The sequence below is a fragment of the Gallinula chloropus genome, assembly GCF_964237585.1.
Source record: "Gallinula chloropus genome assembly, chromosome: 26".
In the NCBI taxonomy this organism is placed as follows: domain Eukaryota; kingdom Metazoa; phylum Chordata; class Aves; order Gruiformes; family Rallidae; genus Gallinula; species Gallinula chloropus.
Genome location: NC_140111.1, coordinates 3,494,324 through 3,519,273, shown reverse-complemented (window position 1 = coordinate 3,519,273; position 24,950 = coordinate 3,494,324). Strand labels below are relative to the sequence as shown.

Here is a 24,950-nt window from a genome sequence, read left to right as displayed (position 1 = left end):
TCCCCCAATCCGGACTACAACTCCCATCATCCCCCGCGACGGACAAGCCCCCGACGTCACGCCGCCCGGTTGACGTGAGGCGGCGCGCTGGGGAGGGGGCGGCACCACCGCAGGCGGGGCGCAGGTGATTGGCAGGTGCCGCTGCCTGTGGCCGGCGCGCTGGGAGCGGAATGGGGTGGGCGGATCCGGAAGCGGAACGGCTAAAGGCGGAAGTGAGGCTCGGGGCCTGCGAGACTCACCTGCGGCGGGGGGGAGCGGCGCTCCGGGCGGTGAGTGGGGCCGGTGGTGGGGTGGAGGGGCCCGGTCGCCCCGTAACGGCCGCGGCGGGGCCGGCCCGGGGGCCGGGAGTTCCGGGCGGGCGGTGCCCAGCGCGGCTCGGTGCCGAGCCCTGCCCCGGGCGGTGCCTGGCCTGGGGTCTCGGCTCTCCCGGGCCCGTACGCCGCAGCCCCGGCTCCCCGGGAGCCCGGCGGGCCCGGAGAGGCATCCGGGCCGCTGCCGCTCCGGGAGGGGAACAGGAGCTTTTTGGGGGGCGCCGCCTTACCGGGCGGGGCGAGGCCGCCGCGTCCCGGTTGCGTGAGCTGGGGCCTGGGGCGACCTGCGGTCAGCGGGGCGGGGGGCTCCGGCTCCGGCCTTCGAGGCTGCCCGAGCCGAGCCTCCCCGCGCTGGGCGGTACAGCCGCCGCTGCGGCCTTGTGGAGTGCAGCACCGGCCTCGTAGCGAGCCGGAGCCCCGGGCGCGGAGCTGCGCTCGTCGGGAGAGCAGCGCGCCAGCGCTGATGATCTCAGACTGAAGGAGAGTGTCAGGCGGTCTCGGGTTTGGCTCTCCTCCCTGCTGCTTCCCTTCCGAAGTAGGAAAGGCTCGCTTGGCACCGAGTGCCTGGCTGCTCTTTCCCAACTCCTTTGTCTCTCTTGTAGCGGTGACTGTGGAAGCTTGAATGGGATTTGGGGAAGGTGTGGCGCCCGTGAGGGGAGATGTAGCACAGTGTTTTGTAGCCAGTCGGCTGCTGAGGTGGGAACAGAAACTAGCTGCTGGAGAGCCCAGCCAGGTTCCCAAGTGGAGAGCTGCCTAAATGAAGGATGTGACTTTGTCAGCTGAAAATATGTTCTGGTGGAATGGAACTATTCTGGCGGGCTGCTGGTGACAAACACAGCCCCTGAACTCCCCTCCCCAGGGGTGTAAGTGATTATGTGATGCTCCTGGCTCTTGAAGGGAGGTACAGAGCCTGCAAAAGATAATTATACCTCGTTGGGAAGGAAACCCAGATGTGCTGAGCTGCGAGGCCACCCTTGGCTCTTCACAGCAGGAGAGACCATAAGCTGAGCAGGTAGTTGGTGTGTGAGCCTGTGAGGGCTGATAGTGCAGCTGTAAACGTGAGCAACAGGTTTGTAGTGCTGGATCCTGTGCAGGCTGCTTGAACTTACTCCAAGTAATGCTTGAGGTGCTGCTAGAGCTCGTGGGGCTGGGTGGGGGCTGTGAGGGGCCATGATGGTCACAGTTGCTCTCTGCTAACGAACTGTGACTCCTCACTGGGAGCTGGGGAGCCAGTGAGGCCAAACACAGTGTTGACCTGATCTTGGGTGACCTTTAGCTTGTTGCTTTTGTACGTGGCTGTCGGAGTTCTGACCTTGACTGTTTCCAGGCATGTAAGGAAATCGGAGGGATGAGACTATGCTGAGCTACTATTTTAAGTCTTATGTGGAACAACTTGCATCTACTATTCTTAGCTTTTTGTGTGGTGGGTCAACACACATTTGAGCTGCCCTGCTTATAGCATGACATCAATTCTGCTTTGCACTAAGTTAGGACACCTGAGCTGGCTCTGAAGAGACCAAAAAAAGAAAGGTACTTCTGATTCATACTGGCTTGGCTGGCTGTGCTGTCTGAGTGAACTCTCTTGGAATATCCCATTGATATTCACTGCTGCCTGGACTCTTAAAATTTTATCTTCTTTCAGCTTAACTGGACAATGAGGTGAAAGAACTGTGATTGAAAAGGATGGGCAATTCAGAATAGTGTAAGGCAGCTACAGAACAATGCTGGTCTCAGTGCATTCCTGGGTGAGGAGAGCAGGTAAAGCACAAGCCTGACCTGTAAGGTTCAGTAAAGCAACACTTAGATTCTGTACCTGGGTCTTAGTACTGAAATGGCCTCAGACCTTCTCTTGAGTCTCAACAGTCAACTACTTTCTGAGCAAAAAATCTACCTCTAGAGGCAATCTTTCCCCTGAAATACTGTAGGCTAATTCAGATGGCATTTGTTTTAAGATAGTGCCAGGCAGTGTAGGTACTTAAGCCTTGAGGCTGCTTAAGGAGGTGCTGATACCTGCTCAGGTGAGGGAGCAGTGTGGGCAGGATGAAATGGGACTCCTGAAGAAAGACCTGAGTTACTGGAGCTTGGTGTGTGGCTAGAAATGTAGTCAAGTGTCAAGTTTTACTATGAACAGAGTTGGGCTTAGGGCTGTTTGCTTTACTAGTGGAGTTAACTCCATTGCAGCAAAGCTCTTCTGCATCTGCAGAGGGACCAGTGCTAGAAGTGCTCAAGGTGCTGCTACTCACTGACACTCCTTCTGAACTTCTGAAACCCCCACATTTAGCAGATGGGGGGTTTGTGGCATCTCCCTGGAATGGGATGGGGAGAAAGAGTGCCCAGAACATTCAGACACAGGAAATGAAATGGGAATGCTTCTAATGAAGCGGGTGTAGCCCAAAGTCTTTCAGTCAGCATACTTAAAGGAGGGTAGAAGGGAGAAATGGCAGTGTCAGCTGTTTTCTTCCCTTGGGGTATGAAGTTTGAAGCCCTCTTATGCAAGTTCTGTGAAGTTGTCAGAGGAACACTATGAAAAAACACTCTGAATGCTACTCAGAAATAATGAGCCTTCCTGGAATTGAGTGTATTGGGGAGGAAGAACAAGGCTTCACATCTGAATCCTAAAAGGGAACCTTTCCCCCCCCCACGCAGCACAGGAATGAAGTGCCAGAGTAGCTCAACATAAACAGATAAGAAAACGGCTGGGTCTTGTGTTTGCTTTTGTTTGGTAGAGCTCCAGACAAGGAGCTGCTGGAGGCCAGAGATCTTTGTGCAGTCTGGAGAAGGTGTTGTGAAGGTCACGGAGTGAAGATGGGAGTTTTCAGCTTTGCTTTGGTAATGCTCTTGCTGCCTTGTTCACAGCCTAATAGGTGCTATCTAAAGGCACATGCTGCTGGGCTTCTGGTCCAAATGAAGCTGAGCCCTTTGGGGTGCACTGAGTAGTGGACAAGATCAAGAACAGGAGTTGGAAGAGCCTTGCTTGCAGGGTTGAAGCCTTGATGCTTTTGTTCAGTCTGTACTTGGCCCAGCCTGCACTCCGAGTTGCTCCTTCAGCCTGGCTGTGCCTCATCTCCTGTCAAACAGGACTAAGTTCCTGCAGTAGGAAGGATAACCAGAAGTAGGTGAGACCTCCAGGAGGGAGTGAATGTGGGACTAAGGAGGCTTTGTTCCCTGCAACTAGCAAGACCTTTATGGAAAATGAAGGTGATGCAGAACTTCTGCATAAGCCTCAGGCTGCTGTTCCTGCCTTCCTGTGCCACTTCTCATTCTGCTCTTTTTCCAGTACCCTTTGCTGAGCTCTGCCCAGAGCAGTGCTGGGGACTTGCATTCATGGGCCTTCATCACTTCAGTCTGGTGCAAGTTCACCTGCTGTTGTGTTAAGACCCCCAAAGGCTCTGGGGGGCTGGTTAGGGTGTGAGGCCCCCGCTCACCCCTGTCGTTCTCCTGGCACACAACACCCAGCAGATGCACTGTGCCTCAGCCTGCCCTCCCTCTGTGTTCCTCTGTTCAGCTGTGGTGATCCAACAGGAGTTTTAAAAGCAATTAGTCATGCAACTCTGCAGAATTAAAGCCCCCACTGGCTTAGGCACGAAACTTCTCTGTGCTGCCAGTGTGACCAACACAGGAATAACTCTTGTTGCTGATACCATGTCAGCTGTCACCACGTATTTAAAGACCTGTAGCTCCAAGGTAGCACCAGGAAGTGTGATGACTTTATACCTCATGAGGTGTTTTCAAGAGCTCCTGCTGAAGGATGACCACTTAAACCTAGGAAGCCCTTCTGTGTGGGTGTGATGGGGAGAAGAAGGCTTGAGGGAGCTTGAGCTCCCTTTGACCCAAGGGCCACACTCCTTGACTCAGTCATGCAAGTTGTGATCTTTGCCTCATCTTCTGAAGAGTCAGGTCAGCTCTGTGGGGTTCCTGGGTGTTGCTGGCTTCCTACCTTCTCAGCAGGTCTAAAGCTGACTTGCTCAGCTCCACAGATGCCACCTATTAAATGAGGTGTAGTTTCTGAGCAGCAGCTTTCTGTGTATGACAACGTATCCTGAGCTGATCTGAACTTCAGACGATCCTGTCTGAGCCCAGCACTTGCCTGTTCAGAGCAGAGCTTGGGTTTGGCTGCTTGTGCTCCCCTTGAGCAGCTGCCTGTCAGCAGGACCTCTGCAGTTACACAGACCTGGCCTTCAGCATGATTGGGTTTCTCTTGCCTTACAGGTCTTGTTAATCTCTCTTTAGATGTGACTGAGGGAAGAGGGCTCTGTTTTCCTGTCCTTGGCAACTGGCCTTTGCACCACTAGGCTTATGAAGTGATGGCCAGGCCTTTTCCCCAAGGTTGCTGGGGGTAGCTGCATGTTGTGCCATCCTGCTAGCTCAGCTGCACAGAGCATCTGTGCTGGACTGTGGTAACCACAGGACAGTGGCCTTGAGACCTGTGATAGTGTTGTTTTTGAGAAGCTGCTTTGGAAAACAGTTGGGTGCTGGGGCTGCTCCAGAGGCTGTGGCTCTGCAGGTGTCAAGGAACAAATGTGTATCTCAAAGGTGTGAGAAGGAGCTGGTGCAACAGGTTGTGCTGCACTTGGTAAGGACAAAGCTGCCAGCAGAAGTAAGTTGACTTTTTGCTGATGTTAACCTCTAAATCGAACTTGAGGGTGCCCCCAAGTCTTTGGGAGGCTTGGGCATCAGAGTCTACAGAGAAGTTGTGACTTTAACTTACGGCCCTGTAACCACTACAGGAGTATTTGGAAACTGCTCTGCAGGCTGATTCAGGTCTCTCAACCTACATTTAAAGGCTGTGACACAGCTCCTGACAGTTGCAATGCCTAGTTCCCCAATTTCTAGCTGTTACTGAAGCTCCTGTTGATGGCCTTGCTGATCAGGAGGCTGTGTGCTTTGTCTGTGGAGGGAAGTGTGTGTGTGTGTTGTCTGTAGAGAGATGAAGTATTATGACTGATCAGACTTGATGAGGCTGTTTCCTGGTTCATCCCCTCAGTAAGAGCTGGATCTGTTACCCTTCCTCTGCAGTGTGGCCACTGCTGCCCAAAGGCTCTTCAAGCTTGATCTTACTAAGCATATTGGTGTGTTGGAAAATGAGGTCAGCCCTTTGCACTATGCTAACAGGGGCTGGTGGGGTCTGTGTTGTTCTGCTGGGTCCCACACTTGCTGCTTATCCTGCTCCTGGAAGTTGCTGGTGAATCTGGGTTCCCAGAGTTGATGTCCCAGTTGTAGGTGGGAACAAGGCAGCCCAAGCTCCCTGCTCAGGGTGGCTGGCTGCCCGTTCAGTGTGAGGTGAAGCAAAACCACTCTGTAACTTCAGGCCTTGCTTTGCCAAGAAATTCATGTAATGCTGTCAGCTATTTAACAAGATAAATACTTCACTGGGGTTTTTTTGTCTTGAGTATTTTGATTCTGAGCCAGCAAGTCTCCAGTGAAATGGTTTCTTGCCTAGCTGAGAGCAGAAGCAGCCCTCGTGGGTAACTAGATTCTTCAAGATTGGGTTTCTAAATATCGTCAGCTTTCAGAGTAGACCTCACTGCTGGGTGAACACAGGGCAAAAATATCAGATCCTGTAACTTCTGACACCTTAAACTAGCAGCTTTGCTGTGGTAGGGAGCCTTGGAAAGCGATTCTCATGCAGGGGTTAACATGGGGGTCTGCTAGTAATTGCCCAGTGTAGACTGAGGTGGTTATACTGGGCTGGTTTGTTTGAAATGGGCTCTTGTGCCTCTTCCTGAGCATCCTGGCAGCTCTGGGGAACTGCCTTGCTCCTGGGTGGGCTGGGAATGCAGCAGCACTGGCACTTGTTTTCTCCCTCCAGGAATTCAATATTGGTGGAAGTGTAGGAGTCTTGCAGCAGATCCTGGGAAGCAGAAGGGCACAAACTGCCAAAGTGATAGACCTGTAGTTCTGGTGACTGGACAGTATCAGGCATTGAAACTTGTCCTTCACCTCAAAGCAAACAAGAGGCTGTTGCAAGAGGCTGCAACACAAAGTTTGGTGCTGCTTGTCTGCATGAGGCAGAGCTGGTGCATGTGCCTGGGTCTGCAGGGTGGGTGGGGAAGCAAGCCCAGCAGCCTCTACCTCTTCCTGGATCTCGTGGCATCACAAGCTGCCCAGCTCCACTGGCTACAGGAAGCTGGTACAAATATTAATGTTCATTCCTTCTCCTCATCATTTCAGTGTGGCAAGCTGCAACTTCAGCTGCTTTCCTTTGTCTGCACAGCAGAGGTGTAGTTATCTGCTCTGAGCTCAGCAGGAACAGGGTGGGATGCATGTCCCTTCTGCATTGCTGGAAGAGAGGGTGAGCAGCTTTCCCAGGCATCAGAAATGGCTCCAGTCAGCTTGGAGCACTCCCAGGTTCTCAAACCAGTACTCACTGGTGGGTGTGGGCTGTGCTAGCAGGGATCCAGGCTGTGCAGTTCAGCTGCCTGTTACTTCTGCAGTCAGTGGTGCAGAGCTGTGTGTGACAGGAATGGAAAAGCCTCAAAGATGTTGGCCTTGGCAAAAAGCACTGAGGTGATGCTCCTGTGATGGAGAGTGTCTACAGCTTTGGTAGTCTCTTGCTTCAGCTATTGGGAGGTTTTGTGATTGACTGTTAGAGAGATGCTGAGTTGGTCGTTCTGTCCTGTGTAGGTTCTTTGAGGCCCTTGGTGTGATGCCTGTGGTTAGGGTCATCTCAGCTGCCTAAGTTCCACCCAGACATCCTAAAGATCTGGCAGCTTCTTGGGAGGACAGGAGGTCTTGTAGTCCCACAGCCAAGCTCCAAACCATCAGGCTTGGCTCAGGTCAGGTCCTGTGTAAGCAGAAGTGGTCACAGGCTCTGGCTGCCTGACCCCTTGATCTGGTCAGTAGCTCTGACTCCCTGGGGAGTTGGACACACAGACATGCCTGCTTAATTCTGTTTGAGGTCATGTAGCACAACCAGATGGCAAAACCAATGTAGATCTGTGAAATATAGGTCAGACTAAGACTTGAGGATGTCAACAGGCTCATTTCCTTGTTTGGCTCTGGGAATCACCCCTATCATTTTTCAGGAGGTCATAACTCAGAGGCATGATTCACATGGAGTTTAATGTGCAGAATGTTAGTCTGAGACAGTAACAGAGCTTAAGTGCTGCTGACAGACTGCCCTGGAAAATGGATACAAGATTAAACAAGCAGAAGCTGCTCCCTTGCAAACTCTGGTTTGAGCAGAAACTCTAAAAGGTGGAATCCTTGTCAGGCTGGGAGGTGGAGAGCTGCCTCTCAAACCAGAGCTGTGAGATGCTTCCCTGCTGTTCGGCAAAACAAGTTGCTAATTTGCTTCCTATTGAGCGTTCTCATCCTGTCAGAACAGCATTTGGCCTTCCTCAGAGGGAGGAGGGGGTCCTGAGGGTGCTGCTAGCCTTGCAAGCACCCAGCCCTGAGTTGCAGCCTCTTCACTGACTTAACCCAAGACAGAACAGGCTGCTGGAGGGAAGGGCTTCTTCACAGCTCCAGCTCCCCAAACCCCTCCCAGCACTGAGTTAACTCCTTGTGGTGTCTTTCCTACCTGCTGGCTTCAGGGAATGGTACTGGCTTAATGGTAAGCTTCTGACTTGCCTCCTGGCCACATCAATTTGAGACTGATGTGATGAGGTCTGAGCATGCTCCAGTGTTTGGAAAGCTGAAGAGGTTCCCCAGCTGATGACAGTAACAGGCTGTCCCTCTGGACCAGCTTGTGGACTGACAGGGCTGTAGGTTTCCTGTCAGGCTGTAGTTAAAGCATCCAAGCAGGCTTTCCTCTGAAGGCAGGTGTTCACACCTTCTTCAGAAAGTCTCTACCAAGGCAGGACTGAGCATGGTTCACAGGACATGCTGCTCCAGTTCAGACCCAGTTTACCTTACTTTAAGCTTCCTTGGGTAGGCATCTGTTTGTAGCTGGATAAATGCTGGATACACTCTGAGCATACCCAGACTTTCCTTGGGGTTACACTCAGGACAAGGAGAAATTGGCTTTTTGGGGGGATTTTTTTTCCCAGTTGTCTCTGTCAACAAGAAGCTTGAGTTATGAGGGTTATGAGAGTGGAAGGGAGAGGTGATACAGAGCAGATGCAATCAGTTGTAGCATTTATCATTGAAGGGAAGTGGGAGTTGTGATGAGAACAGGAAATATGCCAAAATCTGTGCACTTTGAAAGTGCTCCTGTTCTCTGCATGCAGTGGAGAAATGGTAGGAAGGCCCTGGGACTGCACTTGGGGTTATCTGTGGATGTAACCCAGCTTGTCTTGCTGCCCTTGCTGTGAGCTTGCGCTTCTGTGCAGCTCTAGAGACTGGGTGCCATTGAGTTGGGTGCTGGGGAGATGAGATGGCAGCTCTGACCAGGGTGATGCTGCCTTTTCATGCTGTCCAGCATAGCTGGATCTGAACAGTCTCCTGAAGAATGTGGCTGGTCGCTGGGTGACCTGGAGTGATGAGGGATGAGACCAGTGAGGCAGCTGGGATGGGGTGTGGGAAGCATTAGGTGTTACCTCTGTGTTTGGATCAAGCTGCTGAGACTCCTGTTTGGGGTAAATACCATCCCCAGCAGGCATGGGGTGTAGCTGCTTGCAGTCTGGCCTGTGCCCAGAGAGTGCCTGCTACCAAGTGACTGCCATCCCTGTGGCAGGCTGCTTGTGTAGTGATTCAAAGACCTTCCTCAAGGGCTGCTCTAAGATGTGGGATTTAATGGCTTGGTGTGAGTGCCTCTGAGCTGCCAGACTGAGCATAGGAGCTCCCTCTGTCCAAATACCTTGTGATCTGAAGGACTGGCATCCAGGACTGCTGCCTGTAACAGCTACACAGGACAATTGAATGTCTATGTTGAGTCTGAAACTGCTGCCTTGTGAGCCTGGGAGAGGAGGAAGGAGCTAAAGGTCAACCTCAGTTACCTCCATGAGCCTCCTAATTGTCTCACTGGCTGAAACTCCAACACCACCAGTCGCTGTGCTGGCTGTTCTCACTTGAGATGTGCATAACATCTCCTTGTAGTGGAAGCATTGGTGGGTCCATTGGTGGGGAGGAAAGCTTGTGCTGCCAATGCCCCTTCTCCAAGGAGGCTCAGAAGACTTTGGATCCTGCAGAAGGAGCTGCTGATGGGTAGAAACTGCCCAATAGCATTGTGGTGCATGGGGCTGTAATGTTCTGCTGTGGGAAGGAGTCACCACCTGCCTGTGCTGCTGGTGGCTGCAGATCAAACCCACCCTCTAGAACTGGTACAGCTGGTCCATGAGCCTGTTGCTAACTCCGACCTCCCCTTCCAGTTGCAACCTGCCTCCAGGTGGATCCCAGCACCTGCAGCATCCTTACCCCTTGGCACTCCTGCACTTAAGCCACCATGGCAGGTCGAGGTGGAGCTGCTCGACCGAATGGACCAGCTGCTGCAAACAAAATCTGCCAGTTCAAACTTGTTCTCCTGGGAGAGTCGGCGGTGGGGAAGTCCAGCCTGGTCCTGCGCTTCGTGAAGGGGCAGTTCCACGAGTACCAGGAGAGCACGATTGGAGGTGAGTGCCAGCTCTGCCTGTGGCTGGAGGCTGCCGGCCTGGCTAAGGCAGGTGAGGGGTGTCAGAAGTATTAATGACTCTTTCAGTCAGGCCTGGGGTTTTTACTATAAATAGCCAGGCAGCTAATGCTCTAACTCTTGGTTTACACCTTGTTGGTTGGTGTGAAAATCAGTGCGGCGGAGAATAATGCTATGGCAACCGTGCGCTCTGCCTCTAAGGCATCTTCACTTCCAGTGCTTGGATTCCTGCTTCTAATTAGAACTGAGGCCTTCAGTGTGGTTTATAGCCCTTAATTATCTTTTCAGGCCATGACCTGGGATTTTGGGGTTGTTTCTAGCTTGATTCTGCTAACTATTTCCACAGCTCTTTCAGGTCTGGTAATTACTTAGCTTGAAATTGTTAGCATGATGTCACCTGTCAAAGGTTGGTCAGCACCCAGGTGTCTGGGCAGTAGTATTTGGAGGTGTGTACTGAGAGAAGGGTTGGCTTGTCCCTATAGTAACCCATGCAGGGAGTAAGTATAGCTTAATGCGCTGCTGCAGAGGGCTGTGTGGGCACTCTGCTGTTTTGCATCAATTGGTATCCAAGGCTGGTTGCCTTTATCCTAGTTGTAACACGTGGTATTATCCTCGTTGGAACAAGAAAATAACCAGTTACTAAATTGGGGAGTGCAGTGTAACTGGGCTGACTTCAGCACGTTGGCACTTGGGTGCTCCACAGAGCTCACCCTGGTGATGTGGCAGCAGAACAGCTGGATCTGGGAGGAGGCTGGGAAGGGGCTGGTGGCACTGCTGCTCCCATGCCTGTTTGCTGCTCAGAGCCACCTTCCTGTCGGCTGTGTGGTGGCTCTGGGGTTCCTGTGTGCAAGGAGCGTGATGATACAGCAGAGCTGCAACTTCCACAATGAGCAGCACCACACTGGGCTCTGTCTGGGGCTTCTGCTTGCTCCCACGTGAAAGCAGAACTGCTCCTGGCTCTTGCTGCACGCCTCTCCAGCTGGAGGTGAGGCAGACATGCACCTTCTCTTGCAGCTGCCTTCCTAACACAGACAGTCTGTTTGGATGACACAACGGTGAAGTTTGAGATATGGGATACAGCGGGGCAGGAGCGGTATCACAGCCTGGCACCCATGTATTACCGAGGAGCTCAGGCAGCCATTGTTGTCTACGACATCACTAACACAGTGAGTACCCCCTAGGGCTGTGGGTGTTTGTGGGGGAGGGTGTCTGCACTGGCAGCTGGTGCTGCTCAGCTCCTGGGAGAGCAGCTGGGTTCGGAGTCCCTGCAGGTACAGAGTTCCCCCAAAACGCTAATGGCCTCTTCCCCAGTTCTGACCCAGGCTGGCTGAGCTGATAAAGGGTCCTGCTACAAAGTGCTGTAAAAGCAGAATACTTCTTACTGGAGAGACTTGTTCTGATCCTAATTTCTCTGTGGATTAATAAGAGGCTGCCCTTCCTGACTACTGCCTCCTGTTTGCTTCCAGGACACATTTGTACGAGCCAAGAACTGGGTGAAAGAGTTGCAGAGGCAGGCTAGCCCCAATATTGTAATTGCACTAGCAGGAAACAAGGCAGACCTTGCTACAAAGAGAGCTGTGGACTTCCAGGTGAGTGGGAACCCCAGTCAGTTGTTACCTGACCAAGCCAGGAAAGTGGGTCTTTGCTGACATGCTTGCGTGACACACAGGGAGGTGATGGCTATGTGCAAGATGCTTTGAGAGTGAGAGGGTGTCAAGGTTTATGCTGCTGAGGATCCCAGTAGCCTGCCTTTCCATGCACTCCCCTCACAGCACTTGGGGCTCTTGGTAACAGTTAGGATGAGTGTGAGAATAAGGCCCACAGGGTGCAAGCTTCTGTCCTTGATCTCTTGGTGCCTTACTCATCGGGGTCTGTCTTCAGCAGTGTGCAACAGCAGCTTTTAGATAAAGACAGAAAGAATCATTCTCAGCTTGTTCTCTGCCCTTCTGAGGAGAAGCTCTTATCTCAGACCTGAGCATGGGATTGCTTGTACATGTCTGTTTCCCAGCTAACCAAAGTACAAGGTGTTGTGCTGCCTGGGACACGCTGTGTCTCTGCTCAGCTCACATGGCTCACCACCAGTCTGTGGTGCTTGTCTCCCCACTGTCCTGGTCAGGCAGGGTCAGGGGACTGCAGGGAGAAACCTCTGGCCTGGGGTAGGACGGGGTTTTGTGGTGGTTGGGGTTTGCCAACGTGTGAAGCTGGCTTGGGGCCTCCCTTTGGCAGGATGCCCTTACCACTCTGTGACTGTTTGTAGGATGCACAGACATATGCAGATGACAACAGCTTGCTGTTCATGGAGACATCGGCGAAGACAGCGATGAATGTGAATGAAATCTTCATGGCAATAGGTAATGCTTGTGTGCACAAGGGTGGTAGGAGTGGTGCTGAGCACCAGCAGTGCAGCCTGGGCTGACACAGGAGCTCCTGTGGTCTGGAGAGGCTTGCTGGAGGAGATGACTGTCCTGTTACCGTTAGTGGAACAGTCACTCCCTGAGTGTTCAGAGCCTTTGCCTTGCAAAGCTGGTTCCTTCTCTCCCTTTATCTGGGGCGGTGAGTAAGGAAGAAGCGGGACTGGTGACAGCCAGAGCTAGGAGCAGGTTTGTCTGCTGTGCTTGTGCTGCTAGCAGCATCCAGAGACCTTGAGGTGAGGGGCTTGTGCCAGAGCAGGGCTGAGCTCAGCCTGTGGCTGCAGCGGGGAGGAGGTTGACCTCTGTGCAGGAGCCCACTAACATCTCCTTTCTTTCCAGCCAAGAAACTGCCAAAAAACGAACCGCAGAACACTGCTGGTGGCCCAGGCAGGAATCGGGTGGTTGACCTGCAGGAGAGCAGTCAGCCTAGCAGGAGCCAGTGCTGCAGCAACTGAGCAGCCATGCCTGCCTGCCGGAGCCCTCGGATGACGTGACTGGAATCCACGCTAACAATCGCACTTACCGTAGAGCGGCTGCTGCTGGTGGCTGCTGTGATTTCTCCATCCCTTTCTGATCATAGGCTGGAGGGAGTTCTTCCACCTGCACCTTTCTGTACAAATACTAATTCAATTCTAAGTCTTAAGTCACTTTTTTAATATATGAACTTTTTGCTCTTCCCTCTTCCTGGTGGTGGTGGATGCATGACCTGGTGTCTGCCCAGCCAGCTCCTCCTTCTGCAGGTGAGGGCCAGCAGCACCCAGGTCCCACAGTACTGTAGTTCACTATTGGAAACAAAGGGATATTGAGACTAGACAAACATCAAATTACCCGTATGTAAAAGCTAAGGCTAACACCAGTATGAAATGCCTAGAACAACCACTAAACTGTAGCATTAGAGTGACAAACTCGGGCTTTCCAGCCTCTTATTGACCAAATCAATTATGAGTATTCTGGGGTGGGGCAGAGGGAAGCGAAACTGGTTTCTTCTGTATTTTGTATTGTATGTTTCTTCATGTAACCAATCAGTATCTTGTCAATATAGTACATACAACTAGCTGCCTGTTGTCTTTATTTGTGTTGGACTCTAGCATGCCAACTCTCTCTCTCTTTTTTTTTTCTATCTCCAGTTCTGTCGTAATGCACTAATCCTGTTGCAACTTTTGCAAAAATCTTGTATAGAAAATTGTCCTTTTTTTGATGGTTGTGATGCCACTAATGTTGTTTAACCCTACTCTAGTGTGAATACACATGGTTTACTGATGTACAGAGGTGGGGTGGGGGAAACCTCAGATAACTTGTCAGTGGAAACAATATGTATTGCAAAAGCCTGTAATTCCACACAGTATGAAGGGAGGTATTAAATGGCTTCTGTTGCCAGACTCTAACTGATGTTGGCTGCTGCCTAGTGCCTAATGCAATGTCTTATGCATACTGGTATTTAAGAGGAACTGTCGACCTAGTCTTCATCACAAACTTCAGTTTTGTGTGATTAAAACAAATTTTTATAAACCTATCCTAATCAACAATGTTCATGTTTCTTAATCAGCTTAAACCAGGAGGGGAGTGGACCAGGATGGAGCAGTTGTGCTGGAGGCTGAGATGGGCTGTGTTTCTATAGGGAGTTGTGACCTGCCTTCCCTGGGCAGGGAGAAAGGGGCAGCTTGCCCTCGGACCTCTGCCCAGCTAAGGGCTGTGCCAGCTGCTCTCCAAAGGCAGGAAGTCCTTAAGAAGCTGCAGGTGGTTCAGGAAGGTCACAGTGTGCTGTGCAGCAGGGTGTGAGGAAGCTCCAGGCAAATGGTGGGAGGTTTTTGTTGCTTGAAATCTCTGGGGGGCAACTACAGCTCAAGTGGGGAAGGGGTGGGGGGAAGCAGTAGGTGGAGAAACTCTGCTTGATGCCAAACAGCCTGAGGAATAGTGTGCTGAAGTATTAATGGGCAAAATGCTTCTCTGCCTGAAGGGTGGGGGCCTTGAAAGATGCTTCTCCTGTTCCTGCTGCTGCCTGGAGGCAGTTCCTTCCACCCATGGAGGAGACCTGGAGTCAGTGTGGAGATCAGCTCTGTGCTACCCTGTGTGCTGCTGGGCCAGCACCCTGGGAGCTTGGGAGAGCTTGAAGATGATGTGCTGGTGCTTCAACCCACTGTGTGCTGGGGGCTGAAACTCTGCAAGAGGCAACTGTGTGACTGTCCCTGGGCTGGGCTTGCCTGTGGTTTGCAGTGCTGGGGCTCTGAAAGCTCTGCTGGGTAGCTGTCAATAAATTTGTGTGAATGGTTTTTGCTCATGTGGGCTTCATCCTTCAAACAAGGATTGGTGCCTTCTGCTCATGGTGGATTTCTGTACAGTCCTGGAAGCAGAAGGATCTGGAGCAACTGAGTGACCAAGTCACCACCCTGGAGCATGAGCTGCCTGCAGTGTATGGGCTCAGCTTACCTGGTGCAGTGAGTGCTGCGGGTTTCCAACCCTGGCAGAGGAACTCAGGAGGTCTGAGGTCTCTTTCCAGAATGGAAACGGCTGCTGCTGCCACCGTACTTCCCCAGGCAGCAAGAGGCTCCTGCTGAAGGCTCCCCAGTTCCAGCTCTGAACAGGACGTGAGGTACTGTTGCCACCTGCTGGTTTCCTCTACTTGGTTCCTGGGTGCGGGTTTCATTTCTGGCTCATTCCATGACTGTCTCTCCATCTCTACGGAGGAGCCTGTGGTCCCTTAAGAGGGGGTCTTGCCGCTGCCTGAGCATCTCCTGTTGAGCCATAAGGGACTCTGTGTCAGGGCTGGGGTGCCACCGGAGTGCTGGCCCTGCAGTGCAATGGGGATGGGCTGTCAGGGCTTGGAGCAGCTATAGCACAAACAGGCGTGCCTGCCTGCATACCTGCTGCCTGTCCAGGCCTGAGCATGGCTGGTTATGGTGCTTATGTATTGCCTGGGGATGAGCTTCACCCTCCCTGCTGCTGGGATCCTGGGGGGGCTCCAGGAGCTGCTTGGGGCAGTGGGAAGTGCGGCTACAGCAGGGGTGGGGTACCTTACCCCAGCCAGGTTGTCTTCCCACTCAGTGGCATCAGCCAGTGTCCAAGGGACCGTGGAGCTGGTGCAGATACTGGCAGCAGTATGAGGAGGGGGTGAAGGCACCCTGCCTGATCCCTGGGACTGCCTCTGCTCTGGTACCCTCTCTGCTGGAGAGCTTCCTGCCCTGAGCAGCACTGCACTTTGCAGATCACTTCCCTCCCCTGGGTCTCCTGTTGACCCATTTTGTGCTGCCCTGAGGTACTGAGAGGTTCTTCCCTCCCTGGGCATCAACAGCCAGTTCCAGTGCCCAGCCTCCCCACACCCCACCCCTGCAATCAACACCAGGACAACACAAGCAAGTTCTATGCAAAAGTATTTTTATTGGATACAAAACTATTCCAGTACAGTGGGGAAAAAAACTCTCATTGCTGACAGAGCTTGTTCAGGCTAAAACCTGAGCCTGGCTGCTGTCTTCTCTGGTCCTGCTGCGGGTCATCAGGTCCCATCCAGTTACGCCTGGGCTTTGTTGGTGGCTCCATCGTCAGAGGCTGGTGCTGGCTGGGGGGCTGCAGGGCTGACCTGGATGGGCACGTTCCTCTCCGGGGTGGCTGTCAGGGCCAGCCTGGGAGCCTCAATGCGGAGCTGCCCCTCCTTGGACAGGGAGCACGTCAGCGCCTCGGCATCCACCTCCTCCGGCACATCCCACTCGCGCTTCAGCACCTCATACTTGTAGGAGAAGGAGCCCTTCTCATCCGTGTTCTGTGTCTCCTTCTGCCCCACCAGCACCACCTTCCTGCCCACCACCTTCACCGACAGCTGCTCGGGAGAGAAGTTCTTCACATCCTGGACGACGGAGAAGCCATCCCCGGAGCTCTGGGTCAGGGTTGTGCTGGTGCTGGGGGTTTGCTCCATGGCAGAGGCTCCTTGGCTGGTGAGGAGCTGTTCGAAGCTGCTCATGAACTCTCGAGCTTTCTCCATCTCCTGCTGCAGCTCGGTGAAGATGGTCTCAGCGTGTGGCCAGAGGGTCCGCACCGTGCCCAGGCGGGTGGCCAGGGAGCTGGAAGCAAATGGTGCGAGGTGCATCCGGCAAAGCATTGCTGCTGGTGCTGCTGGTGCTGCTGGTGCTGCTGCTGGTGGCTCTTCGGCTCGTTTCCTCTCGTCTCTCAGGCTGGCTGGGAGCGTTCTGTCCCGCTGCTGCCGCTCGTGGCTTTTATTGGCCTTCCCGGGAGGAGTGGCCTCATCCTGCACATCACGTCATCCTCGGGAGAAAAGCTCAGCTCTTTCCAGCCCGTTCCAGCTCATTCTTATTACTCATCCGTGAGGAGAGGCGGCTCTCCCATCGTGCCCAGCATACCTTCGCCCTTAGTCCGCAGCTCTGCTGCTCTCCTGGATTAGAATCAGCATCACCTCCGCCTCCGAGCTGGATGCCTGAGCCGCCTCTGCCAAGAACCTGGAACTCTCTGGGGTTGGGCTTCCCCCCCTTGCCTGTGGCCCGTTGTGTGTCCCTCCCCCCTCCACCAGGCAGGAGGCCCTTCTGCCCCCCACCCCATTTGCAGGACCCTCAGTTGTCCAGAACACACCCCCTTCCCCCCAGGGTGAGACCAGAACCAGCCCCAGAGCCCCTCTCCAAACTGGGTGCACAGGACCGTGCTGGGGGCCGGGACAGGACAGCGGGTGACCCGACGGGGGGGGGGGGGGGGGGCGGGGAGGCGCCTAGAAAGTGCGAAATGTCTCTGGCAGGGGGTGACGTAGGAACACGTCACTTTAGGGTGGGACTGCGGTCCTGGCACAGCGCATCCTGTGCCCTGCCGACCCCAGCGCAGGGGCTCTGGGAAGGGCCACACTCCCCCCCCGGGTCCCGGCCCTTGCTGCATCACGGTGGCTCGGCAGAAACCCGAGCTCCGGGCGCTGACTGCAGCTCCCTATTTGTGGAGTGTGACTCGTCCCCAGAAGCAGGCGCTGCTATTTTGGCTGGCGGATAATCAGCCTCTCAAAAATAGGTGATGGCTCCAGGAGGGTGCGTGGGGAGAGAGCCTTCTGGAAGGGGCACACCCCTGGCCAGGGGAGGATAAAACCCGCCGCTTCCCAGCCCCAGCCCAGCACCGCTCCAGCCCTTGCACAGAGCAGAGCCGCAGCACCAGGAGCAGAGATGCTTTGCCGCCTGCACTTCATGCCTCCTACATCCAGCTCGCTGTTCCCGTGGTTGGGACCTGTCCGCACCCTCTGGCCGCATCCAGGTACCCTCTTTGCTGAGCTGGAGAGAGAGCTGCGGCTAGAAATGGAACGGGCTCGGGAGTTCATGAGCAGCTTCGAGCAGTTCCTGAGCAGCGGGAGCAGCCCCAGCCGGCTCGGCATTGCTGCGGAGCGAGCGCCCAGCACCAGCACAGCCCTGACCCAGGGCTCCGGGGATGGCTTCTCCGTCGTCCAGGACGTGAAGGACTTTGGTCCCGAGCAGCTGTCGGTGAAGGTGGTGGGCAGGAAGGTGGTGCTGGTGGGGCAGAAGGAGACACAGAGCACGGATGAGAAGGGCTCCTTCTCCTACAAGTATGAGGTGCTGAAGCGCGAGTGGGATGTGCCCGAGGAGGTGGACGCCGAGGCGCTGACGTGCTCCCTGTCCAAGGAGGGGCAGCTCCGCATTGAGGCTCCCAGGCTGGCCCTGACAGCCGCCCCGGAGAGGAACGTGCCCATCCAGATGGGTCCAGCGGTGGCACAGCCAGCAGCCAGCACTGACGATGGAGCCGAACGGGCTAAGGCGTGACCGGGAGCGGCGTGGGGCCGGGCTGAGCCTGGCTGCCGGGGCAGCTTCTGGCCGCAGAGAGGGACCGTGCTGAGCGCCGTGCAACGGTCCGGCTGTGGGGCTCTGCCCAGAACATGTAGCTTTTTTTTTGATATTTAGTAAATATTCCTGACTTTTACTTGTGCAGTTTCTGTGTTTGTTGGGCTCGCCTGGCCCCGTGCTGTGCAAAACTCCACGCAGCAGGACGGCAGCGCAGGGAGCCGGGCTGTGCGGGCACAGGGCACGTCCCCAGCACCTCTCCCCAGCCCTGCCTTGGCAGAGAAGGCTGTTTGAGGGGCAAAGTGGTGCCCAGCATCCCCGGGAGGGGACCGGGAGCATCCCCCGGGGCAGCCTTTAGGCGCCCGACCTCCATCTTCACCATGGCGCTCGGACGCTCCTGCGCGGTGCCCGCCGGGCCGCTGGCCGTGCCGAGCTGTGCCCGCATCCCCCAGACCCTGTCCCGCCGTGTGTGTCACCCCCCCGGCTCCACCGCTGGCAACTTCTAGGCGCCCCCCCCCCCTCCGCCCCGCCCCGCCCCGCCCCCGGCGCGGGAATGGGCGGGGCCTGACAGTCACGAGCAGACACGCGGGGCGGGGCCACCGCCCCCCATGTGGCGGGGGAGGCGCGGCCGGGCTCCGCGTGTGGAGGAGCCTGCGGGGCGCGTCCCGCTGCGCCGAGCAGCCGTCGGACCCGGTGCGGTACCCCCGGTTACCGGCGGGGGAAGCCCCTCCCCTCGCCCCCGGGCAGTGATGGCTCCGCGCCGCCGGCACCCTCTGAGAGGGGTCCCTAGGGGGGGTTGGTCTCTATCAAGCCTGGCTCTCGGTGCTCCACGACCGGTTCGCGCCGTCCGCGGCCTCAGGCGGCAGCGAGCTCCCTGCCGGGACGGCGGGGGATGCGACCCGGCCCCGGGCGCCCCGGGCCCACCCCCCGCTGCGCTGAACTACATATCCCGGCGTGCCCAGCGCGCAGGCGCACTGAGCGCGGAGCGCACGCCGGGCCCGGCATGGCGGAGCCGGAGGCCGCACAGCCCGGGCGGCCCCCGCCGGGCCCGGGGACGGCGGCGGGGAGCGGCGGAGCCGGGAGCGGGGCGGTGGTGGGAGGAGCGGGCTCCAGCGATCCGGCGCGGCCCGGGCTAAGCCAGCAGCAGCGGGCGAGCCAGCGTAAGGCGCAGGTGCGGGGGTTCCCCCGCGGGAAGAAGTTGGAGAAGCTGGGGGTCTTCTCGGCCTGCAAGGTGCGTCGGGCCGGCTCCGGGCGGAGCCCTCGGGGCTACCGGGCCGCGCCCGGGCAGGAGCGGGGCGCGGGAGGGTGGCGGAGGGACGTGGCGTGGGCAGGGGGTGCAGGAACGGGTGCAAGGACACGGGTCGGTGGGCGTGCGGGAGGGGGATGCTGGGCGGGGGGCGCGGGAGGAGAGCGCCGAGTTGTGTAAGGGACGTGCGGGGGCTGCGGGGTCCTGGGGCTGCGCCCAGCAGAGCTGTGAGAGCGCTGGGCTGTGCAGCATGGGGTGCTGAGGGGAGCCGAGGGTGGGTGGGATGGCTGGAGGAGGCTTTGTAGGGGCGGTTGTTGGGCCGGAGAAGACTGCAGCAGCCGTGGGTGCTGTGAGGCAGGGGGTGTGCTGCAGCGCGACGGCCTCTCCCAACCCTCGTCCCAGGCCAACGACGCCTGCAAGTGCAATGGCTGGAAGAACCCCAACCCTCCCACCGCCCCCCGCATGGACCTGCAGCAGCCGGTCACCAACCTGAGCGAGCCCTGCCGGAGCTGCAGCCATGCGCTGGGTAAGCCGGGCACGCAGGGTCCCCCCCCGGTGAGGGGTGGCAGTGCTGACCCCCGGGTCTCACCGCCGCTCTCTGCCGCAGCGGACCACGTGTCCCACCTGGAGAACGTCTCCGAGGAGGAGATCAACCGGCTGCTGGGGATGGTGGTGGATGTGGAAAACCTCTTCATGTCGGTGCACAAGGAGGAAGACACAGACACCAAGCAGGTGTATTTCTACCTGTTCAAGGTGTGTCTGGGGCTGGGCATGTTGCTCAGGGGTCCCTCAGTTTTGCTGGGGAGTTGGGGATGCTGTCCCGCTGCTTATCCTCTGCCTGCTCTGCTGGGAGGTGGTCTGTTGCCATGGGTCATCCTGATATTTCGGAGACTTGAAAGGCTGGCCCTGCCTGGGGAGCGACTGATCCTGGCTCGAGCTCCCCTGGGAGGGAGGTGGCCAGGTGGGAAATGATGTGTGACAAGGGGAACCCTGGCACCTTCCTGGCTGCATGAATGGGTGCAGCCCCATGGCAGCGTTCTGCCACTTCCACCACTTGTGATGTGCCTGGTCTTGGGACCTTGGTGCTTACCTGTGGCTGGTGGTGTCTTCACAGCTCTTGCGGAAATGCATCCTGCAGATGAGCCAGCCGGTGGTCGAGGGGTCCCTGGGGAGCCCCCCCTTCGAAAAACCAAACATTGAGCAGGTGAGGCAGCTGCCAGGCTCACGTGTTGCATTGATGACTTGGCCTGTGTTTGCTGCTCTTGCATGGTCTCCTTCTTTTGGGGGGACAGAACTAAAGGGTACAGCACCCAGCACCCCTCCACCACCCCTTTTTTCCCCCCCAGGGAGTCCTGAATTTCGTGCAGTACAAGTTCAGCCACTTGCCACCCAAGGAGCGTCAGACCATGTATGAGCTCTCCAAGATGTTCCTGCTCTGCCTCAACTACTGGAAGCTGGAGACACCGTCCCAGTTCCGGCAGCGCTCACAGAATGACGATGTGGCCACCTACAAGGTCAACTACACGAGGTGAGGGCAGGAGGGGTCTGCACAGCCGGCCTGGGGGGCCTGCCCTGCTCTTCCCACCCCTGTGTGGGGCTGACCCTTGGCTGTTGGGGTCTTTGTACCACTCCTGTGCACCTCCCCACCCTATCCTGCCCAGCTTGCCCAGGCAAGGACAGCAAGCATCCAGTGGGAAGACAGTACTTCCCAGTAACATCAGCCACAGCCCCCTGGACGCCTGCCCTCCTCACCTTGCTCCCAGCTGTGTTGTCCCAGGGGGGATGCGGGTGCTCTGGGGTCGCTGGTCCCAGCCTGTCACTGGAGTATGTTCTCTTCTCTTAGGTGGCTGTGCTACTGCCACGTGCCACAGAGCTGTGACAGCCTTCCTCGCTACGAGACCACCCATGTCTTTGGGCGCAGCCTCCTGAAGTCCATCTTCACCGTCACCCGCCGGCAGCTGCTGGAGAAGTTCCGGGTGGAGAAGGACAAGCTGGTGCCAGAGAAGCGGACGCTGATCCTCACCCACTTCCCCAAGTAGGTGCCTGCTGTGTGGATGGCTCCTCAAGGCACACACACACCCAGCGTGACTGAGGGCTGCATGTGCCTGGTGCCTGCTCACTGCTGATGTGCTGCTTCCTGCCAGGTTCCTGTCCATGCTGGAGGAGGAGATCTACGGTGAGAACTCTCCGATCTGGGAGGCTGATTTCACCGTGCCAGCCACAGAGGGTGCCCAGCTAGTGTCTCGCCCAGGTATGATAGGGAGCAGCTTCCCCAGCTCGGGGCCAGTGGGATAAAGGGCTGAGGCAGTGGGTGAGCCTTGGCTAGTGGCTGGGCTGCCACAGCCTGGCGAGCTGCTCTGTGGCAGTCCCAAGCATCGCTGGTCTCTTCCAGCTGCGGTCAGCACTGTTGCAGTGCCCACCACTCCACTCTTCAGCAAGAAGCTCAGCAACAGCAGCTCTGCTGTGAGCATGGACGCCAGCACCCCCGAGCCCCTGCCAGGTATAGGGCCGATGTGAGCCCTGGGTGAGCTGGGACCTCCCTTGGTCCCTCCCAGTGCTGGATGTGCCGCTCTGCTCCGTGCCGCAGGGGATAAGCGGAAGCTGCCCGAGAGCCTGACGCTGGAAGATGCCAAACGGATCCGTGTCATGGGAGACATCCCTATGGAGCTGGTGAACGAGGTCATGCTGACCATCACAGACCCTGCTGCCATGCTGGGCCCCGAGGTACGGGATTGGGGCACAGATGGACACCGGTGCTCTGCAGAGCTGCTCTCCTGGTGTGCCGGGGCCTGGCTGGGCTGGCATCAGTGACACCCCCTGCACCCCCAGACCAGCCTGCTGTCGGCAAACGCAGCACGGGATGAGACCGCCCGGCTGGAGGAGCGTCGCGGCATCATCGAGTTCCACGTCATCGGCAACTCGCTCTCGCAGAAGTCCAACAAGAAGATCCTGATGTGGCTGGTGGGCTTGCAGAACGTCTTCTCGCACCAGCTGCCCCGCATGCCCAAGGAGTACATCACCCGCCTCGTCTTTGACCCGTGCGTGCCTCAGGGGCAGGGGGGGACACATGGGGCAGGGGGAGGCTGCCGTGGAGGAGCTCCCGTCTCACCCTCAGTCTTGCTGCCTGCAGGAAGCACAAGACCCTGGCGCTGATCAAGGACGGGCGAGTGATCGGGGGCATCTGCTTCCGTATGTTCCCCACGCAGGGCTTCACGGAGATCGTCTTCTGCGCTGTCACATCCAATGAGCAAGTGAAGGTGAGAGTGGGAGGTGGGCACGGTGCAGCACGGGGGTGGGGGGTTTTTGGGGGAGTAGGATGGTCCTGCTGTAGCTGGAAGAGCATGGGGGTGGCCCAGAACCCTGGGGTAGCCCAGATCTCTTCAGCACTGGCCAGCCCGAGCGGCAGCGATGACTCTGGGGGCATCTTCCAGCTGCCTGTGTCTGTGGTGGGAAGGGCACAGTGTGTTGGTCCAACTTGGACTGCTGGGGGAGCATGGGGGGGAGTCCTTGTCTTATGGAGGCTGCTCTAGGGCTATGGGACACACCTGATGAACCACCTGAAGGAGTACCACATCAAGCACAACATCCTCTACTTCCTCACCTACGCAGACGAGTATGCCATCGGCTACTTCAAGAAGCAGGTGGGCTTCTTCCTCAGGACAGCTCCCTGCCAGACCCTTTTTCTTGCCAGCCCCCACCCTACCTGCCCTTTTCCTTTTTAGGGCTTTTCCAAGGACATCAAGGTCCCCAAGAGCCGTTACCTGGGTTACATCAAGGACTACGAGGGGGCAACACTGATGGAGTGTGAGCTGAACCCCCGCATCCCCTACACCGAGCTCTCCCACATCATCAAGAAGCAGAAGGAGGTACGTCCCGTGGGCAGGTGGGTGCTGCCAGGCATTGCCTGCTGCAGGCAGTGGAGAGGTGCAGGGATGTGCCAGCCCTTGGGAATTGTCCCCAGGATCTCTCCTGGGAGCAGGTGTGTGGAGCAGAGATGGGTTGTTGCAGTGGTGGCCAAGGTTGGGTCAAGCTCCTTGGTCACAGTTTGGCTCCCTGGAGCATCCTCAGTCCCCGTGCACTTCCCTGCTTCCAAAACCCCCTTCCTGCCCCAGATTATCAAGAAGCTGATTGAGAGGAAGCAGGCACAGATCCGCAAGGTCTACCCTGGCCTGACCTGCTTCAAGGAGGGTGTGCGGCAGATCCCCATCGAGAGCGTCCCCGGCATCCGTGAGTCCTGCCAGCTTCTGGTGGGGGAGGGCTGTTTGGCAGGAGGGCTCTGTCCCCTGTCACCTGCAGATGTGGTGACACTGACCCTTGTCTTCCAGGAGAAACAGGATGGAAGCCGCTGGGGAAGGAGAAGGGGTGAGTGCTGGGAGTGGGACTGCAAGGGCTTGGCTCCAGCTGTTCCTGGTGCTGGGCTGGGGAGGGTGGAGTGCTGGGTGGTGAGAGGTTGCCTGCCTGGTGCTGATGGGCACTGGTTTTGTCCTGCAGGAAGGAGCTGAAGGATCCAGACCAGCTCTACAACACCCTGAAGAACCTCCTAGCCCAGATCAAGGTGAGGGCAAGAAGGGTGCCTGTCACCCACATAGCCCTTGAAGCTGCTGCCCCCAGGACAGGCTGACCTGGGCCCTTCTCTGGGGAGGGGCAGGTGGGGTGACCCAGGTGCCAAGGAGCAGGGGCTGCCTGCACTTGTTGCTGTAACTTGTCCCCCACCCTCTCCTCCTCCACAGACACACCCCAGTGCGTGGCCCTTCATGGAGCCAGTGAAGAAGTCAGAGGCACCAGACTACTATGAAATCATCCGCTTCCCCATCGGTAGGTGGTTGGTGGGGGCAGGATGGTGGAGGGAGGGCTGCAGACCTCCCAGGTGGAGGGTCTGTACTGGGAAGAGGGTGTCATGGCTGGGCCTGATGGGGTGCTGGAAGCCCTGGGGCTGTGCAGAAGAGAGGGACAAGTGCAGGACCCTGGCTCGGGGGCTGCAGAGGCTTGGGGGGGACCTGACCTTTCCCCCCCCAGACCTGAAGACCATGACCGAGCGCCTGAAGAACCGCTATTACGTCACCAAGAAGCTGTTCATCGCTGACCTGCAGCGCATCATCACCAACTGCCGCGAGTACAACCCGCCCGACAGCGACTACTGCAAGTGTGCCAACACCCTGGAGAAGTTCTTCTACTTCAAGCTCAAGGAGGGGGGGCTCATCGACAAGTAGGGGAGCTGGCCTAGACCCCCCTGGGCCACTGCCCCCCCCCACCAGGAGGGACAGGGGTGCCCGTGGGACTCAGCCCAGCTCTGTGGGAGGGGGCTGCCGGAGGGTCTGTTGCTGCTGCACAGCCTGGGGGAGCTGGGTGTTCCCTCAGGGGGGTGAGGGGTGCAGGGGGTGCCCCAAGCTGCTGGCTGCCTGTCCTGAGGGGTGTGAGCAGCGGGGCTGGAGCAGCCTCACCTGGATCTGCCCAGGGCAGGGGCAGCACCACGTTCTGCCTCTCCCTGGGGGCCTGGAGCACCCCAGCACCAGCGCTGCCCTCTCCTCGGGGTTGTGCCTTCTGCCCCAGCACGCAGGGGCACACAAGTGCTTTGGTTTCCTGCTTCCGTCCACGCACAGGCAGCCCCTGCGCTCAGGTTGAATGTACAGCCCTGGCTGTGGGCAGAGATGCTGCTCGTGGTCCAGGGTCCTGCTGTGAGGGGCTGCGGGGCCAGGGCACACC

General features: G+C 57.0%; 4 protein-coding genes across 4 annotated transcripts; 3 read left to right on the top strand and 1 right to left on the bottom strand.

Moving 5' to 3' along the window:
• Positions 1-228: 228 nt before the first annotated feature.
• Positions 229-13,743, top strand: RAB5C (RAB5C, member RAS oncogene family). The gene is made up of 6 exons (XM_084275610.1): positions 229-269; positions 9,563-9,802; positions 10,834-10,985; positions 11,286-11,408; positions 12,077-12,170; positions 12,570-13,743. Exons 2-6 carry the CDS (start codon positions 9,637-9,639, stop codon positions 12,683-12,685), a joined length of 651 nt encoding a protein of 216 aa, XP_084131736.1. The 5' UTR covers positions 229-269; positions 9,563-9,636; the 3' UTR covers positions 12,686-13,743.
• A 1,848-nt stretch (positions 13,744-15,591) lies between these two features.
• LOC311201237 (heat shock protein beta-11-like) lies at positions 15,592-16,653 on the bottom strand. Its single transcript, XM_084275589.1, has one exon. The coding sequence runs from the start codon at positions 16,318-16,320 to the stop codon at positions 15,736-15,738; it is 585 nt and encodes a 194-aa protein (XP_084131715.1). The 5' UTR covers positions 16,321-16,653; the 3' UTR covers positions 15,592-15,735.
• A 575-nt stretch (positions 16,654-17,228) lies between these two features.
• Positions 17,229-18,140, top strand: LOC311201142 (heat shock protein beta-11-like; the record flags this gene model as incomplete). Its single annotated transcript, XM_084275447.1, is given in 3 exon segments — positions 17,229-17,248; positions 17,250-17,363; positions 17,365-18,140. Coding segments are annotated over 3 exon segments (753 nt in total). The 3' UTR covers positions 17,984-18,140.
• Positions 18,141-19,004: 864 nt separating this feature from the next.
• KAT2A (lysine acetyltransferase 2A) lies at positions 19,005-24,525 on the top strand (the record flags this gene model as incomplete). The annotated part of the gene is made up of 18 exons (XM_084275669.1): positions 19,005-19,232; positions 19,650-19,773; positions 19,855-20,000; positions 20,362-20,451; positions 20,594-20,775; positions 21,091-21,282; positions 21,392-21,498; positions 21,640-21,747; positions 21,835-21,971; positions 22,077-22,285; positions 22,378-22,504; positions 22,778-22,888; positions 22,970-23,113; positions 23,360-23,474; positions 23,573-23,609; positions 23,739-23,802; positions 23,978-24,062; positions 24,264-24,525. 18 exons carry the CDS (start codon positions 19,005-19,007, stop codon positions 24,455-24,457), a joined length of 2,400 nt encoding a protein of 799 aa, XP_084131795.1. The 3' UTR covers positions 24,458-24,525.
• Positions 24,526-24,950: the final 425 nt, after the last annotated feature.